The 19655-nt window shown below is 47.2% G+C and overlaps 1 protein-coding gene across 1 annotated transcript in view; it reads right to left on the reverse strand.

Moving 5' to 3' along the window:
• LOC134339007 (synaptonemal complex central element protein 1-like) overlaps nucleotides 1-19655 on the reverse strand; it is a 60818-nt gene that overhangs the window by 26096 nt on the left and 15067 nt on the right. Inside the window, exon 5 of the mRNA XM_063035240.1 lies at nucleotides 2397-2451. Coding sequence (XP_062891310.1) covers nucleotides 2397-2451 — 55 coding nt within the window. The remainder of the gene's footprint in view (nucleotides 1-2396; nucleotides 2452-19655) is intronic.

A 19655-nucleotide genomic window follows, 5' to 3' on the forward strand; every position in this document is an offset into this window, starting at 1 on the left:
CAAAAGAACACCTTGTCAGGCCCTGGGGATTTATCCACCTTAATTTACCTCAAGACAGCAAACACCTCCTCGTCTGTAATCTGTATACACTCCATGACCTCACTGCTGCTTTGCTTCACTTCTATAGATTGTTTCCATCTCCCAAGTAAATACAGATGCAAAAAAATCCATTTAAGATCTTCCCCCTTCTCTTTTGGATCCACGCATGGATTACAATTCTGAACTTCCAGAGGTCCAATTTTGTACCTGGCAATCCTTTTGCTCTTAACATTATCTGTAGAACCCCTTAAGATTCTCCTTCACCTTGTCTGCTAGGGCAACCTCCTGCCTTCTTTTAGCCCTCCTGATTTCTTTCTTAAGTATTCTCTTGCATTTCTTATACTTCTCAAGTACCTCATTTGTTCCTGCCTGTCTACCCCTGCTATAAAACTCTTTTTTTTCTTAACCAGGCCTCAATATCTCTCAAAAGCCACGGTTTCCTAAACCTATTATCATTGCCTTTTATTCTGACAGGAACATACAAACTCACAAAATTTCACTTTTGAAGGCCTCTCACTTACCAAGTAAACCTTTGCCAAAAAAACAGCCTGTCCCAATCCACACTTGCCAGATCTTTCCTGATACCATCAAAATTGGCCTTTCTCTGACTTAGAATCTGAAGCCAAAAACTAGACCTATCCTATTCCAGATTTACTTTGAAACTAATGAATTATTAGATGCAAAGTGTTCTCCTACACAAACTTCTGGCACTTGCCCTGTCTGATTCCATAATAGGAGACCAAATATTGCACACTTTCTCGTTGGGACTTCTATGTACTGATTCAGGGAATTTTCCTGAATACACTTGACAAATTCTATCCCATATAGTCCTCTCACTGTATGGGAGTCCCAGTCAATATGTGGAAAGTTAAAATCACCTACTATAACAACCTTATGGTTCCTTGCAACAGTCTGCGATCTCTACAGATTTGTTTCTCTAAATTTTGCAGACTGTTAGGTGGTCTATGACGTAGTCCAATTAACTTGGTCATATCTTTCTTATTCCTCAATTCCACTTATAAAGCCTCACTAGATGAGTTCTCCAGCCTGTCATGACTGAGCACTGCTGTGACATTTTCCTTGACTAGTAACGACAATCCTCCCCCTTGAATCCCTCCCATTCTGTCGCATCAAAAACAACAGAACCCCGAGTATTGAGCTGCCAGTCCTTCCCCTCCTGCAACCAACTCACTAATGGCTACAGTATCATAATTCCATGTATTGATCCACGCTTTGCGCTCATCTGCCTTTCCTACAATACTTCTTGCATTGAAATATATGCAGCTCAGAACATCAGTTCACCATTCTGAGGTCCTAACAACATCTGTCTCCACAATCTGTTCTAGCTCTGGGTCCTATCCCCCTGCAACTCTAGTTTAACTCCCCCCAACCCCCCCAATGCAGCACTAGTAAATCTTCCAATCGGATATTAGCCCCTCCAATATAGATGCGAACCGTCTCTTCTTTACAGGTCCTACCTTCCCTGGAAGAGAGCCCAATGATCCAAAGATCTGATGCCTTCCCTTCTACACCAACCCCTTAGCCACATGTTAAATTGCATGATATTCCTATTTCTGGCCTCACTAGCATGTGGCACCGGTAGCAATCCTGAGATCATAATCCTGGAGGTCCTGTCCTTCAATTTGGCACCTAACTCCCTAAACTCACTTTGTAGAACCTTCTCACCCTTCCTACCCATGTCATTGGTATCTAAATGGACCACGCCTCTGGCTGCTCACCCTCCTATTTAAGAATGCAGAGGATATCCCAGACGCTGGCACCCGGGAGGGAACATACTGTCCAGGAATCTTGTGCTTGTCCGCATAACCTTTCTGTTTGCCTAACTAATGAATCCTCTATCACCACAGCTCACCCCTTCTCCTCCCTTCCCATTCTGAGTCACAGAGACCTGACTGCTGTGACTTTCCTCTGCTAGGTCATTCCCCCCCACCAACCCCCAACAGCATCCAAAGCAGTATACTTGTCGTTGAGGGGGATTGATTGCCACAGGGGTACTCAGCACTAGCTGTTTAACCCCTTTCCCCGTCCTGACCAGTCTCCTGTGTCCTGCACCGTGGGTGTAACTATCTTCTTTATATGTCCTATCTATCAAGCCTCTCAGCCACCCAAATGATCCAGAGTTCATCCAGTTCCAGATTTAACATGCAGTGGAGAAGGGTTTTTAAAATACAAGGAGGTGTGTAGGAGCTGTAGGAGCTGGGGGGCATTACAGAGACGGGGAGAGTTGCAGGAACCAGAAGTGGGGGTGGTCACAGAGATAACAAAAAGGTGCATAGATTGGTGTAGATTGTAGTGATGCAGCAGGGGTGAAGCCATGGGATTCTGTCGGCTCTCACCTGTCAGTCTGAGCTTGGCCTTGTTCATACTGAAACTGCAGCCTCTTCAGAGTCACTAGAAAAGAAGTCAAATAGTTTGCATGAATTCCCCGGAAGTCCTCAGTAACTACATCCCATCACCCACTCCTCTCTTTGAACCTATTGTTCTGACTGAGCTATCATTTTCCAGGGGTTGCTGGCAGATAATCCTGGAGATGGAGCATTTTGCTGGTGCAGCCTTTTCTATCTGCTGACTTGGTATACAAGTTGTGACAAGTCTGGGTGTCAGGCCTATCACAGAACACTCCTATCAAAATGTTCTGACTGGTTGCATCACGTTCTGGTACAGCAATTCAAATGCACAGGAATGTGGAAGCTGCAGAAAGTAGTGACCTCAGCCCAAAACATCACAGGCATACGCTTCCTGACCACTTTGGTGTTGCCTCAAGAAGGTGACATCCATCATCAAAGATCCCCACCATCTGCGTCATGCCATCTGTTTGTGGATTCCATCAGGCAGGAGGTACTGAAACCAGAAGTCCCACACCACAAGGTCCAGGAACAGCTCCTTCCCATCAACTTTTCTGTTATTGCAATAACCAGCACAACCCTAATCATTATTTTTTTTTCTTGTGAATTAAAGGAGATGGAAGGATTAGTTTCATTTGTCAGATGTACAGTGAAACATGAAATTTGTGTCAATGACCACCACAGGCCAAGGATTGTGCTAGGGACAACCTGTAAGATTTGCCACACTTTGGAACATGGGTGGAATTTGGAACACCCAGAAAAAAACCCACACGGTCATGGGGAGAACTTTGTGTATCTGATGCAGTTACAAGTGTCTTTATTGCACCAGTGCTGCAAACTCCAGGGAGCTGGGGAAGTCTGCAGACATCATCGTTCACCAACTAGTGGGATAAATTAATGGTTGCCATGGTAACATAGCAGGTAGCATATCGCTATTACAGCTTGGAGCATCGGACTTCAGAGTTCAATTCCAGTGCTATCTATAATGAGTCTCTGTACGTCCTCCCCATGGAATGCATGGGTTTTCCCCAGGATCTCTGGTTTCCTCCCACAGTCCAAAAACTGCGGGTTAATTGGTCATTGTAAATTGCCCCATAGTTAGGTTGGATTAATCGGTGTTGTTGAGGGTTGCTGCGGTGATGTGGCTCCTACTTCACGCTTGATCGTCAAATAGATAAATAAATAGAATGGACTGAACATTCAGTGCAAATGTGGAGAAAATGTCAGGAAACAGGAATAATCCTGAAAACTACAGTGTGGAATGAGCTGCCTGAGCAAGTGGTGGATGCCATTTCGATTTCAGCGTTTAAGAGAAGTTTGGATTGGTACATGGATAGGAGAGATGGACGGCTCTGGTCTGGGAGCAGGCTGAGGGGACAAGGCAGTCTAAATAGTTCAGCATGGACTGGATAGGCCGAAGGGCCTGTTTCTGTGCTGTAGCTTTCTATGACTCAATGACCAGTGCACACGTGGACTTGCGCATATTACAATAAACTTGCCCTTGACTTTGATCACGTGGGTTTTTCCCAGGAGCTGTTTTCCAATCAGATATAAACAACATTTGGGGTGGTGGGTTAATTGACCACTGCAGACGGGTGAATGGTGTAACCTGGCAGTTGATGGGAATGTGGTTAGGTAAATGTGTGGTTGATGGGCCCGATTTCCTGCTGTGTCTCTATGACTCAATGACACCACAGATGCATGCTGTGGTCACTAGCCTCTTGACCAGCCACTGTGTCCACATGTTACAATGCAGCTGTCGAGGTCAAGTCATTAGGAATATTTAAAGCAGAGGTTGATAGGTTTTAATTATTTATTGTCAGTATCGCAGCTGAATGGTTATTCGTAGCCCATTTCTTAGTTACAGCCTTCAGCATTTTGGGCATCGAGGGAGAGAGGAAGAGGAGAGCCATCCGCAGTACCACCGATGCGGCAGAGAGGGCCTCAAGGTGGCTGTGGCTCAAAAGAGGGGAGCCATGGAGTCATAAGTAGCTAGCCATCTGGACGCAAGCTGGGGTCTGATCAGCCCCGGCTGGGTCACCTGGAGGAGGTTGTATGATGTTGAAAGACCTGAAACATCGGATGATTCCAGGAACATCACTGAAGATGTGTCCAGAAGCATCAATAGATGTATGTACACAGTTATTGAAATACAGCATGGAATAGGCCCTTCCATCCCCCGATTTACCCCTTGCCTAATCAAGGGACAATTTACAATGACCAATTAACCTACCAACCGGTACATCTTTGGACGGTGGAAGGAAACTGGAGCACCCAGGAAACCCACATGGTCACGCGGAGACTGTACAAACTCCTTAAGCAATGGCAAAAATTGAACCCAGGTCACCGGTACCGTAAAGCGTTGTGTCAACCACTGCGCTACTGTGCCGCCCTAATTAGAAAGGCTATCAAAGGTTACAGGGAAAAGGCAGGAGTATGGGATTGAGAGGGAAAATAAATTAGCCATGAGGGAATGGCCGAGCAGAATCAATGGCCTAATTCTGGTCCTATGTCCTATGACGCTCAGGTTCAGTAATTAGGGCCATGCTCAGGTCACTTGTGCTCCTCTCACCTCCTGTCCCTAACACAAAATACTCTGCAGATGCTGGGGTCAAAGCAACACTCACAACACACTGGAGGAACTCAGGTCGGGGAGCATCCGTGGAAACGATCAGTCAACGTTTCGGGCCAGAACCCTTCATCAGGACCGTAGAAGGAAGGGGCAGAGGCCCTATAAAGAAGGTGGGAGGAGGGTGGGAAGGAGAAGACTGGTAGGTTCCAGGTGAAAAACCAGTAAGGGGAAAGATAAAGGGGTGGGGGAGGGGAAGCAGGGAGGGGATAGGCAGGAAAGATGAAGAAAGAATAGGGGGAAACACAATGGGTAGTAGGAGGAGGCGTAACCATGAGGGAGGTGATAGGCAGCTGGGGGAGGGGCAGAGTGACATAGGGATGGGGAAGGGAGGGGGAGGGGCAGAGTGAAATAGGGATAGGGGAAGGGGAGGGGCAGAGTGAAATAGGGATAGGGGAAGGGAGGGGGAGGGGCAGAGTGAAATAGGGATAGGGGAAGGGAGGGGGAGGGGCAGAGTGAAATAGGGATAGGGGAAGGGAGGGGGAGGGGCAGAGTGAAATAGGGATAGGGGAAGGGAGGGGACCTCCTGTCCCTGCCCTCATCTCTACAACTGCAGGTCAGTGGCTTCCTTAAGGCATGCTCCCTTTGAGGCATACACATTTCTGACAGTTAATGCTAGCTGCATTTCATTGGCTTTGTATCTGTACTCAGCACAATGACAATAAAGTGGAATCTAATCTAAATCTAATGAGGGGAATTGCACGTCACATTTTAATACACAAGTGCATTTGCAGGCACAGTATTTTCAAATCATTCTTAATGCAAATGTTTATGGTGGGGGAAGGGTGGAGGTGTGAGTAACAAGGAGACTTCAATCATCTGTCAACACACACAAAAAGTGCTGGTGAACGCAGCAGGCCAGGCAGCATCTATAGGAAGAGGTACAGTTGACGTTTCCGAGATGTCGACTGTACCTCTTCCTATAGATGCTGCCTGGCCTGCTGCGTTCACCAGTATTTTTTGTGTGTGTTGCTTGAATTTCCAGCATCTGCAGATTTCCTCGTGTTTGCGTTTTCAATCATCTGACAGCAGGCAAGCATTCAGTTGTACTCCCTGCAGTGGTTGCCCCTTGGCCAAGGGTCCTGCTGATTTATCTAGCACCGAACCCCCACCTCGCTCTGAGGCTCTGCAGCTCAGCTGAGCAGGTGTGCCTGTGAAAGATTCATCACGGTTTGGTCACAGTGGGACAGGATATGCCAGATCAGAGAGCTCTGATGGAGGATGGAGGAAACAAAAGGCTTTTTCTGAGAATATAAACAATCTGAATTATGACACAGAACTAATCATGAGCCCAGAACTTTAGGGTTGAGTTGAGGAAGGTTTGAAATGCAAATTCATATAAACTACATTCTATTTTCAAATCTCTAAGCAGAATAATAATAAATAGTTTTAATAAACCACCAAGCATCAGTACTAGAGACAGTTATTAAACATTAGTGATTCTGCAGATGCTGGAAATCCTGTGTAACATACACACAAAATGCTAGAGGAACTCAGCAGTTCAGTTAACATCTATGGAAAGGAACAAAAAATGAATGTTTTGGGCCAAGATTCTTCATCAGACTGGAAAGGAAGGGGGAAGAAGCCAGAATAAGAAGGTGGGGGAAGGTTCAGCCCCCTTCCATTTCCAGTCCTGATGGGGTGTCTCAGCCCAAAACATCAATTGTTTATTCCCCTCCATAGATGATGCCTCACATGCTAAATTCCTCCAGCATTTTGTTCGGAAGCAGACACAGTATTTATACACTCATTATGTTATCCTTTAATTATTCTCTGTAGTTCATATCCTAGAGGAATAAGCAAAGCCATTTTCCATTACAAACAATAAATCTGGGAAGTTTTCCTCTTAGGCTGGTTGAGCCTAGAACAAGAGGTCACAGGTTTTCGGTGAAAGGTGAGATATTTAAGGGGAACTGCTTCACTCAGAGAGTGGTGCAAAGGTGGAACAATCTGCCAGAGGAAAATGTAAGTTCAATTAAGAGAAGTTTAGATAGATACATGGATGAGAACCATGTATGGGTGTAGGTAGATAGGACTTAGCAGAAGAGCAGGTCAGCATGGACTAGATGGGCCAAAGGGTCTGTTTCTTGGCTGTGACTACGACTCTATGCCCATCCCATAGCAGTCTGCGGCTGTCCCTTTGGCCTGATTGACCACAGAGCCCAGAATGGAAGCCAGTCGTTCTCGATCCCAAGTGCCCACTCCAGTTATGGGCAGAACAGAAATAAAAGACACTGCTCAATTACACAGGATAAACAATTACTAGCAGGGCAACAGTGCTGCTATAAATTGGCACAATACCTTATACATTACAATACCTAGGGAGTGCCATGCTGTGGGACAGTTGGTGTCAATGGAATGGTCGCCACAGGAAGGGTGTCGACAAGGGCACACGACATGCGGGAGGGGTTGCGGGTGTGGTGGCAAGGAGGGAGGGCCATCCTGTGAGAGGGACAGTGAGGAAGGAATGTTGCTCTGTGGGAGGGACAGTGAGAAGGGAACGTCGCTCTGTGGGAGACACAGTGAGGAGGGAACGTCGCTCTGTGGGAGGGACAGTGAGGAGGGAATGTCACTCTGTGGGAGGGACAGTGAGGAGGGAATGTTGCTCTGTGGGAGGGACAGTGAGGAGGGAATGTCGCTCTGTGAGAGGGACAGTGAGGAGGAGGTGTTGTGCTGCCAGAGGGAATGTCACTCTGTGGGAGGGAACATAGAGCATAGAACATAGAATAGTACAGCACAGTACAGGCCCTTCGGCCCACAATGTTGTGCCAACCCTCAAACCCTGCCTCCCATATAAGCCCCCACCTTAGATTCCTCCATATACCTGTCTAGTAGTCTCTTAAACTTCACTAGTGTATCTGCCTCCACTACTGACTCAGGCAGTGCATTCCACGCACCAACCACTCTCTGAGTAAAAAACCTTCCTCTAATATCCCCCTTGAACTTCCCACCCCTTACCTTAAAGCCATGTCCTCTTGTATTGAGCAGTGGTGCCCTGGGGAAGAGGTGCTGGCTATCCACTCTATCTAGTCCTCTTATTATCTTGTACACCTCTATCATGTCTCCTCTCATCCTCCTTCTCTCCAAAGAGTAAAGTCCTAGCTCCCTTAATCTCTGATCATAATGCATACTTTCTAAACCAGGCAGCATCCTGGTAAATCTCCTCTGTACCCTTTCCAATGCTTCCACATCCTTCCTATAGTGAGGTGACCAGAACTGGACACAGTACTCCAAGTGTGGCCTAACCAGAGTTTTATAGAGCTGCATCATTACATCGCGACTCTTAAACTCTATCCCTCGACTTATGAAAGCTAACACTCCATAAGCTTTCTTAACTACCCTATCCACCTGTGAGGCAACTTACAGGGATCTGTGGACATGTACCCCGAGATCCCTCTGCTCCTCCACATTACCAAGTATCCTCCCATTTACTTTGTACTCTGCCTTGGAGTTTGTCCTTCCAAAGTGTACCACCTCACACTTCTCCGGGTTGAACTCCATCTGCCACTTCTCAGCCCATTTCTGTATCCTATCAATGTCTCTCTGCAATCTTTGACAATCCTCTACACTATCTACAACACCACCAACCTTTGGGTCGTCTGCAAACTTGCCAACCGACCCTTCTACCCCCACATCCAGGTCGTTAATAAAAATCACGAAAAGTAGAGGTCCCAGAACAGATCCTTGTGGGACACCACTAGTCACAATCCTCCAATCTGAATGTACTCCCTCCACCACCACCCTCTGCCTTCTGCAGGCAAGCCAATTCTGAATCCACCTGGCCAAACTTCCCTGGATCCCATGCCTTCTAACTTTCTGAATAAGCATACCGTGTGGAACCTTGTCAAATGCCTTACTAAAATCCATATAGATCACATCCACTGCACTACCCTCATCTATATGCCTGGTCACCTCCTCAAAGAACTCTATCAGGCTTGTTAGACACAATCTACCCTTCACAAAGCCATGCTGACTGTCCCTGATCAGACCATGATTCTCTAAAATCCTATAGATCCTATCTCTAAGAATTCTTTTCCAACAGCTTTCCCACCACAGACGTAAGGCTCACTGGTCTATAATTACCCGGACTATCCCTACTACCTTTTTTGAACAAGGGAACAACATTCGCCTCCCTCCAGTCCTCCGGTACCATTCCCGTGGACAACGAGGACATAAAGATCCTAGCCAGAGGCTCAGCAATCTCTTCTCTCGCCTCGTGGAGCAGCCGGGGGAATATTCCGTCAGGTCCCGGGGACTTATCTGTCCTAATGTATTTTAACAACTCCAACACCTCCTCTCCCTTAATATCAGCATGCTCCAGAACATCAACCTCACTCATATTGTCCTCACCATCATCAAGTTCCCTCTCATTGGTGAATACCGAAGAGAAGTATTCATTGAGGACCTCGCTCACTTCCACAGCCTCCAGGCACATCTTCCCACCTTTATCTCTAATCGGTCCTACCTTCACTCCTGTCACCCTTTTTTTCTTCACATAATTGAAGAATGCCTTGGGGTTTTCCTTTACCCTACTCGCCAAGGCCTTCTCATGCCCCCTTCTTGCTCTTCTCAGCCCCTTCTTAAGCTCCTTTCTTGCTTCCCTATATTCCTCAATAGACCCATCTGATCCTTGCTTCCTAAACCTCATGTATGCTGCCTTCTTCCACCTGACTAGGTTTTCCACCTCACTTGTCACCCATGGTTCCTTCACCCTATCATTCTTTATCTTCCTCACCGGGACAAATTTATCCGTAACATCCTGCAAGAGATTTTTAAACATGAACCACATGTCCATAGTACATTTCCCTTCAAAAGCATCATCCCAATTCACACCTGCAAGTTCTAGCCTTATAGCCTCATAATTTGCCTTTCCCCAATTAAAAATTTTCCTTTGATTCTATCCTTTTCCATGATAATTATAAAGGCCAGGGAGCGGTGGTCACTGTCCCCCAAATGCTCACCCACTGAGAGATCTGTGACCTGACCCGGTTCATTACCTAGTACTAGATCTAGTATGGCATTCCCCCTGGTCGGCCTGTCCACATACTGTGACAGGAATCCGTCCTGGACACACTTAACAAATTCTGCCCCATCTAAACCCTTGGAACTAATCAGGTGCCAATCAATATTAGGGAAGTTAAAGTCACCCATGATAACAACCCTGTTATTTTTGCACCTTTCCAAAATCTGCCTCCCAATCTGCTCCTCTGTATCTCTGCTGCTACCAGGGGGCCTATAGAATACCCCCAGTAGAGTAACTGCTCCCTTCCTGTTCCTGACTTCCACCCATATTGACTCAAAAGAGGATCCTGCTACATTACCCACCCTTTCTGTAGCTATAATAGTATCCTTGACCAGTAATGCCACCCCTCCTCTCCTTTTTCCGCCCTCTCTATCCCTTCTAAAGCACTGAAATCCAGGAATATTGAGATTCCATTCCTGCCCTGGTGCCAGCTAAGTCTCTGTAATGGCCACTACATCATAATTCCATGTATGTATCCAAGCTCTCAGTTCATCACCTTTGTTCCTGCTGCTTCTTGCATTGAGGTACACACATTTCAGCCCTTCTACCTTACTGTCTTTACACCGTTTATTCTGCTTCTCTTTCCTCAAAGCCTCTCTGTATGTTAGATCTGGCTTTACTCCATGTACTTCTTTCACTGCTCTATCGCTCTGGGTCCCATGCCCCTCGCAAATTAGTTTAAACCCTCCCGAACCATGCTAGCAAACCTACCTGCAAGGATATTGCTCCCCCTCGAGTTCAGGTGCAACCCATCCAATCTGTACAGGTCCCACCTTCCCCAGAAGAGATCCCAATGATCTAAAAATCTAAAACCCTGCTCCCTGCACCAACCCCTCAGCCATGCATTCAACTGCCATCTCCTCCAATTCTTACCATCTCTGTCACATAGCACTGGCAGCAATCCTAAGAATGTCACCCTTGAGGTCCTGTTCTTCAGCCTTCTGCCTAATTCCCGAAACCCACACTTCAGGACCTCATCCCTCTTCCTGCCTATGTCGTTGGTCCCAACATGTATCACAACTTCTGGTTGCTTTCCCTCTCGTACCAGGATGTCGTGCACCCGGTCAGAGACATCCCGGACCCTGGCACCTGGGAGGCAACAAACCATGCGGGTGTCCTTCTCACGTCCACAAAATCTCCTGTCTGCTCCCCTGACTATAGAGTCTCCAATGACGACAGCTCTCCTCTTCTCTGTCCCACCCTTCTGCACCACAGGGTCAGACTCAGTGCCGGAGGCCCTGCCACCGTGGCTCACACCTGGTCGGTCGTCCCCGCCAACAGTATCCAGGACGGTAAACTTATTATTCAGGGGACAGTGAGGAGGGAATGTTGCTCTGTAGGAGGGACAGTGAGGAGGGAATGTCACTCTGTGAGAGGGACAGTGAGGAGGAGGTGTTGTGCTGCCAGAGGGAAAGTCGCTCTGTGGGAGGGACAGTGAGGAGGGAACGTCGCTCTGTGAGAGACACAGTGAGGAGGTTTCGTGCTGCCGGAGGGACAGTGAGGAGGGAATGTTGCTCTGTGGGAGGGACAGAGAGGAGGGAATGTCACTCTGTAGCAGGGACAATGAGGAGGAGGTGTCAAGCCGCCGGAGGGGCATCAAGGAGGGAATGCCAAACCACAGGAAAAGGCGGCGGGTTGGTGAACTGCAGAAGCAGTTATGATGAAAGAGGTTCACGTCGTGGGGGAAGCAGAAGAGGAGGGATAGCCATGCCTTGAGGGATCACTGTGCTGTTTGAGGTGTTATTCCGCAGACTATAATATGCCAAGACAGATTACTGGCCCAGCCTACCCTGTCATGAGAATCTGCAATCAATGTTGTATTTAGATTAACCAGTATTTTCTTGGTTAGTCTGAATGTAACCTTGACTACAGATACCCGTAGTAACCATCATTCCCAGCCTCTTCTCTCTTACTACTGTCTATATCTGACAAAAAAATATTCAGACTCTGTTGCCACTCCCTTTGTGGATGGGAAGTCACGAACCTAAGGGAAGCTTCCCTTCCTCCATCATCAACTCTGTTCTCAAACGCATCTCTCCCATTTCACGCACATCTGCTCTCACCCCATTCTCCCGCCACCCCACTAGGGAATAGGGTTCCCCTTGTCCTCATCTACCACCCCACCAGCCTCCGGGTCCAACATATAATTCTCTGTAACTTCCGCCACCTTCAGCGGGATCCCACCACCAAGCACATCTTTCCCTCCCCCCCTTTCTGCTTTCTGCAGGGACCGTTCCCTACGTGACTCCCTTGTCCATTCGTCCCCCCCATCCCTTCCCACCGATCTCCCACCTGGCACTTATCCTTGTAAGCGGAACAAGTGCTACACATGGCCTTACACTTCCTCCCTCACCACCATTCAGGGCCCCAGACAGTCCTTTCGACACTGAGAGAGACTTCACCTGTGAGTCGGCTGGTGTGATATACTGTGTCTGGTGCTCCCGATGCAGCCTTCTATATATTGGTGAGACTCGACGCAGACTGGGAGACCATTTCGCTGAACACCTACGCTCTGTCCGCCAGAGAAAGCAGGATCTCTCAGTGGCCACACATTTTAATTCCACATCCCATTCCCATTCTGATATGTCTATCCATGGCCTCCTCTATTGTCAAGATGAAGCCACACTCAGGTTGGAGGAACAACACCTTATATTCCACCTGGGTAGCCTCAAACCTGATGGCATGAACACTGACTTCTCTAACTTCTGTTAATGCCCCTCCTCCCGTTCTTACCCCATCCCTTATTTATTATTTTTTCCTTTTTTTTCTTTCTCTGTCCCTCTCACGATAACTCCTTGCCTACTCTCCATCTTCGTCTGGCGCTCCCCTTCCCCTTTCATTCTCCCTAGGCCTCCCATCCCATGATCCTCTCATATCCCTTTTGCCAATCAACTGTCCAGCTCTTGGCTCCATCCCTCCCCCTCCTGTATCATTTTGGACCTTCCCCTCCCCCTCCCACTTTCAAATCTCTTACTATCTCTTCTTTCAGTTAGTCCTGACGAAGGGTCTCGGCCCAAAACGTCGACTGTGCTTCTTCCTATGGACGCTGTCTGGCCTGCTGCGTTCCATCAGCATTTTGTGTGTGTTGCATAAAAGATTTCATCTCATGTCTGCCTTAAATACATGACCCATAAATCTTCATCCTCTCACGAGTGGAAATACATTCAGCTTTGTAAGACCCCTCAGGATCAGACACCTTTCAGTCAGGTCCCCTCCAGTGGACAGGTTCCTAATCTCATTAGAGAACCCACCCATGTTTTCCTGCACCAAATGTTAAACTGACTGGCCTGTGGTTTCCTGTTCTCTCTTCCTTTCTGAATAAAGGAGTTATGTTTGCTGTTTGCCAAGCTTCCCTGAGTCAGGGAATTTTGGAAAATTGAAACTTGACTCATCTGACTCAATGCTTCTTTTAAGATCCTAGCATAAATTTGTTAAGATGAATGATTTCAGTACCACAGCTCCAACAATTTGCTCAGTGCAATGTCCCTGTTGATTGCAAATTCTCTGAATTCTTCCCTTCCTCCCTGCTCACAATTTCATTGAAAAGACTCATGGTAGCGTAACGCTATTACAGCGCCAGTGATCTGTGGTTCAGTTCCTGCTGGTGTCTGTAATGAGTTTGTACCTCCTTCCCATGACTGGGTGGGTTTCCTCTGGGTGCTCCGGATTCCTCCTACATTCCAAAGATGTATTTTGGAACACTTGGACGTGTTTGAACACGTAAACTGGACACATGGGTGTAATTAGGTGGCACAGGCTCTTTAGGCCGGAAGGACTTGTTACCACAGTATATCCACACTATAGGCCTCAAAATCCCCGGCTTTGCCTGCTGTTGGCAACCGACGGGGTCAAATCGTTTGGATAGTGATGGCGCTCAGTACTCGGTGTCGGAGAGCTGACCAGAGCTCGAAGTTTTCGGATGACTCGGAGTCAGATCGTGGTCGGGTAAGGCAGGGAGAGTTTTTTTTCCTTCTCTCCGTCTGCGTGAGATGTGGGACATTTGAGAGACTTTGAACTTTACTGTGCTCATGGACTTCTTCATCAAGTTATGGTATTGTTGCACTGTTGTAACTATATGTTATAATTATGTGGTTTTGTCAGTTTTTTCAGTCTTGGTCTGTCCTGTGTTTTGTGATATCACACCGGAGGAAATATTGTATCATTTCTTAATGCATGCATTACTAAATGACAATAAAAGAGGACTACGTGTCTTCATAATCTAATCTAATCTAATATCTCTAAATAAAATAAATAAATAGTCTTATAACAGTGGGATAGAAGCTGTCCTTGAGAGCAGGACAGCTTGCAGTGATGAATTGTGAGGTTAAGAGTATGTCTTATCACACAAGAGTTCAAAGTGCACAGAAGATTTATTATTGAAGTACGTGCAGTATTCCATGTACAACCTCGAGATTCACCTTCTTGTAGGTGGCATGAAACAAAGCAACACAACAGAATTCACGAAAATCCCCACAAAACAAAGACAAACATCCAAATGTGCAAAGAAAGAGAAAATCATACAAACGATTAAAAAATGTAAACAAATGATACATACAATATGAACTGCAGGCTTCTCGAAAATGAATCCATAGCCACAGGCTCAGTTCAGCACAGTAGCTGGTTGAGACCACAGCCACAGAGCCAATCAGCACAGTAGCTTGTCCAGGCCACAGCCACAGGCTCAGTTCAGCGTAGTAGCTCGTCCAGGCCACAGCCACAGGCTCAGTTCAGCGTAGTAGCTCGTCCAGGCCACAGCCACAGGCTCAGTTCAGCGTAGTAGCTCGTCCAGGCCACAGCCACAGGCTCAGTTCAGCGTAGTAGCTCGTCCAGGCCACAGCCACAGGCTCAGTTCAGCGTAGTAGCTCGTCCAGGCCACAGCCACAGGCTCAGTTCAGCGTAGTAGCTCGTCCAGGCCACAGCCACAGGCTCAGTTCAGCGTAGTAGCTCGTCCAGGCCACAGCCACAGGCTCAGTTCAGCGTAGTAGCTCGTCCAGGCCACAGCCACAGGCTCAGTTCAGCGTAGTAGCTCGTCCAGGCCACAGCCACAGGCTCAGTTCAGCGTAGTAGCTCGTCCAGGCCACAGCCACAGGCTCAGTTCAGCGTAGTAGCTCGTCCAGGCCACAGCCACAGGCTCAGTTCAGCGTAGTAGCTCGTCCAGGCCACAGCCACAGGCTCAGTTCAGCGTAGTAGCTCGTCCAGGCCACAGCCACAGGCTCAGTTCAGCGTAGTAGCTCGTCCAGGCCACAGCCACAGGCTCAGTTCAGCGTAGTAGCTCGTCCAGGCCACAGCCACAGGCTCAGTTCAGCGTAGTAGCTCGTCCAGGCCACAGCCACAGGCTCAGTTCAGCGTAGTAGCTCGTCCAGGCCACAGCCACAGGCTCAGTTCAGCGTAGTAGCTCGTCCAGGCCACAGCCACAGGCTCAGTTCAGCGTAGTAGCTCGTCCAGGCCACAGCCACAGGCTCAGTTCAGCGTAGTAGCTCGTCCAGGCCACAGCCACAGGCTCAGTTCAGCGTAGTAGCTCGTCCAGGCCACAGCCACAGGCTCAGTTCAGCGTAGTAGCTCGTCCAGGCCACAGCCACAGGCTCAGTTCAGCGTAGTAGCTCGTCCAGGCCACAGCCACAGGCTCAGTTCAGCGTAGTAGCTCGTCCAGGCCACAGCCACAGGCTCAGTTCAGCGTAGTAGCTCGTCCAGGCCACAGCCACAGGCTCAGTTCAGCGTAGTAGCTCGTCCAGGCCACAGCCACAGGCTCAGTTCAGCGTAGTAGCTTGTCCAGGCCACAGCCACAGGCTCAGTTCAGCGTAGTAGCTCGTCCAGGCCACAGCCACAGAGCCAGATCAGCACAGTAGCTGGTCGAGGCCACAGCCTCACGGAGTTTTATGCTGAACATCAGTTTGTCTTTCACCATTGGCTGAAGGTTTAAACACTTTACTCTGGCCTGGCGCTTAAACTGGATAAACATCAGTTCGTTTATCACTCCTGGGCCCAGGTCTTGCTGCTTCAACCCAGCTGCAAGTTCACTCCAGCAATGGCCGCCACAGTGTTATTTGCATTCTCTAGAGTCCAGCTCGCTGAATCCTTCAGGATATCGCAAAAACTCCAGGTGATACAGACGGTTCAAAGGCACACCTCCCAAAGGGAATTACCGGCTGCGCATAGCAATGATTGTAGTCCATAAATGGTGTAGTTAGTAGAATCCTACGTAGTTTTGTTATCTGTCTGCAAAATGTTGCCATGTCTCACCAGCGCCATCTTGGTAGTCCAATCAAGGGTCTGATAACAGCGGGACAGAAGCTATTCTTGAGACTGGTGGTACATGCTTCAGTCTTTTGTATTTTCTACCCAAAGAGAAGAGAAGAAAGAATGTCCAGAGTTGCTGGGGTCTTTAACCAAGGCTGCCGGAAGGATAGACGGAGGGAATGCTGGTTTCCGTGATGTACTGACTGTGTCCACAACTCTCTGTGGTTTCTAGTAAATGGAATTAGCTTGGATGGGTTCAACATGGACTAATTGGGCTGGGTGGGTTTTGATGCTATGTGCTGTATAACTCAATGCATTGGGTTATTACTTGTATTCTCTATTGTGAAGACTGATAGAAAATACACTCAGTGGCCACTTCATTAGGTACCTCCTACTTAATAAAGTGGCCACAGAATGCATGTTTGTGGACTTCTGCTGTAGCCTATCCACTTCAAGGTTTGATGTATTGTGCATTCAGAAATGCTTGTAGGGTAATGTAATTGGTGGAAACGTACAGAATTCACAACCGCCGACATTGGATTGGGGTTCACTTTAAGAGGCAGGTCTGACATGATGAGGTAATTATGTAAAGGACTTCTAGCACGCTTTGTGTTCAGCTTTTGGTGTTCAATAAATGAGTTGCTAGTGCTTTTCTGAAACATAAAACGCCTCCACCATTTTACTTGTGAAAACCTACATGCTCTTTTGCACATCACTGTTATACCGTGTGGTTCTTTGACTTATTGCCACCTTCATGTCAGCCTGAACCAGTCTGGCCATTCTCCTCCAACCTCCCTCATTAATAGGCCGTTTTCCCCCACAGAACTGCCACTTACTATTTGTTTTTTTTTGGTTTATCACACCATTCTCTGTAAACTCTAGAGTGTTGTGCATGAAAAACCCAAGAGATCACCAGTTTGAGATACTCAAACCACCCTGTCTGCACCAAAATCATTCCACGGTCAAAGTCACTTAGATCACATTTCTTCCCATTCCAATATTTGGTCTGAACAACAACTGAACCTCTTGACCATATCAGCATGCTTTTATGCACTGAGTTGCTGATTAGATATATGCATTAATAAGCAGGTGTACAGGTCTGTCTAATACAGTGGCCACTGAGTGTAACGTCAATTTTTTAAAATGCGATGCTACCGCAAAACAAATTTCACATTACAAAACAATGATCAACAAACTGATTCTGAATCTAAAATGGAAAAAAGAAAATGCCCATCTTCTTCCTCTCATTTGAATCCACCTATCACCCACCAACTCTTGCTCCAACCCTTCCCCCACTGACTACCTCCCTAACCTTCTTTCCAGTCCTGAAATAATGACAGTGGTGCTCCAGAAATTGCTGAAAACATTCAGCAGATTGGGAAGAGAAAAGGAATTAGTATTTCTAATCAAAGGCCCTTCACCAGGTTGTGGAAGTGGGTAAGAGGAAGAGCCTCCACTGTGGGTGAATAAGGCAAAAGAACGGAAGTAAATCCCCTCAGTGTGCAGACTAGAACCTTTTCAGAGTGACTGCATGTGCTGGAATCCAGAGCAACAAACAATCTGCTGAAGGAACTCAGCAGGCCGAGCAGTATCTTTAAGTATTTTGAAGATTAGCTTTCTTTTTGTCACATGTACATCAAAACAAGACAGTGAAATGCATTATATTAATGACTAACAGAGTCCAAGATGTGTTGGTGGTAGCCCCCAAGAGCGTGCCCACAACTCACTAACCCTAACCCATGCACCTTTGGAATGTGGGAGGAACCCCAAGTGGCCACGGGGAGAATGTACAGACTCCTGACAGAAAGTGGCAGGAACTGAACCCCCATCTTGTAACTGGTGATGTAAAGTGTTATGCTCACCACAATGCTACTACACTGCCCTCTGAGGAGGTCAGAAAGGAACTAGTGATATTTTGGGTCAAAACTCTTCATCAGGACCCTGATGATTGGGGTCAGCTTGAAATGTTGACTGCTTATTTCCCTCCACAGATGCTACCTGACCTGCTGAGTTCCCCCAGCATTTTGAGTCTGTTGTGCAAGATTTCCAGCATCTGCAGAATTCCTTGTGCACATTATTCCCACTCCCTGCTCTCACTTGCCTATCATCCTCCTAGACTGGATCCACCCATCACCTGCCAACTCTTGCTCCACCCCTACTTTTTTATACCAACAAACTCCCCTTTATTTTCAGTCCAGATGAAGAGCCTTGGCCCAAAACATTAACTATCCATTTCCCTCTATAGATGCTGCCTGACCGCCCCCCCTTCACCATTTCCCATTCCCTTTTCCCTCCTATACTATCTCCATGCCCGCCCATCGCCTCCCTCGGGTGCTCCTCCCCCCCCACCCCTTTTTCCTTCCATGGCCTTTTGTCTCTTTCACCAATCAACTTCCTTGCTCTTTGCTTCATCCCTCCCCCTCCAAGTTTCACCTATCACCTGCTGTTTCTCTCTCCCCTTCCCCCACCTTTCAAATCTACTCCTCAGCTTTTTTTTCCCCAGTCCTGCTGAAGGGTTTTGGCCCGAAATGTCGACTGTACTCTTCTCCATAAATGCTGCCTGGCCTGCTGAGTTCCTCCAGCACTTTGTGTGTGTTGCTCCTATGTCTTATGATCTCATTTCGTGTGTAGCTCCAGATTTTCAGCATCTGCAGTCTCTTGTGACCTACCCTGTCTACCCATTAAAAAAAACTTTTCTTTGTAAACCCTGAAACCCCGTTTTTATATTTCTGCCTAATCTTACCCCAAACTTTTGCTTCCTTACTGAATTTTCAGTCAGACTTTATATTCTGAGCAACCTCGTGGTGTGTTCAATCTCTCTTTCCATAATGACATGGCTTTCTCTCAAGTCTGATTAACCGTGAAATATGAGCGCTCTTCCTGGAATGTTTTCCCTTGCTGGAATGTAACCATTCCATGCCTTTTGAAAGATGCCCTTAAATGTCCATCATTGTATCTTGACCGACCTATCCTGTGACTGTGCTTTACTTAGCTGTCTTAATGTTCTTCATTAACTCTCCTAGTCTTGGGCCCATCTCCCCCTTAAACTGAATGGAAAAGCTAACTTTATTATGACAGTTGCTACATCGGGGATTCTTCAGAGTGATTATTTAATTCATTCTTTTGCATGCCACAATACCACTTTTGCTTGGCTCCAGAGTGTGCTGCTCTTATAAACACTCTGTGAACTCATCATTTACATGAGCTCATCTGGACAGTTTCTGGTATTTTGATAGCTTTCATGTTTCGACGTGATGCAAGAAGCCATTCAGTCCATCAAGGCAACAGCAGATCACAGAGTCCTGTTCACCTGCGTGTTTCCCACAACCTATTCTGTGTCAGAGAGAAAGGCCGAATAGGA

This window comes from Mobula hypostoma, chromosome 28, assembly GCF_963921235.1.
Source record: "Mobula hypostoma chromosome 28, sMobHyp1.1, whole genome shotgun sequence".
Taxonomy (NCBI): domain Eukaryota; kingdom Metazoa; phylum Chordata; class Chondrichthyes; order Myliobatiformes; family Myliobatidae; genus Mobula; species Mobula hypostoma.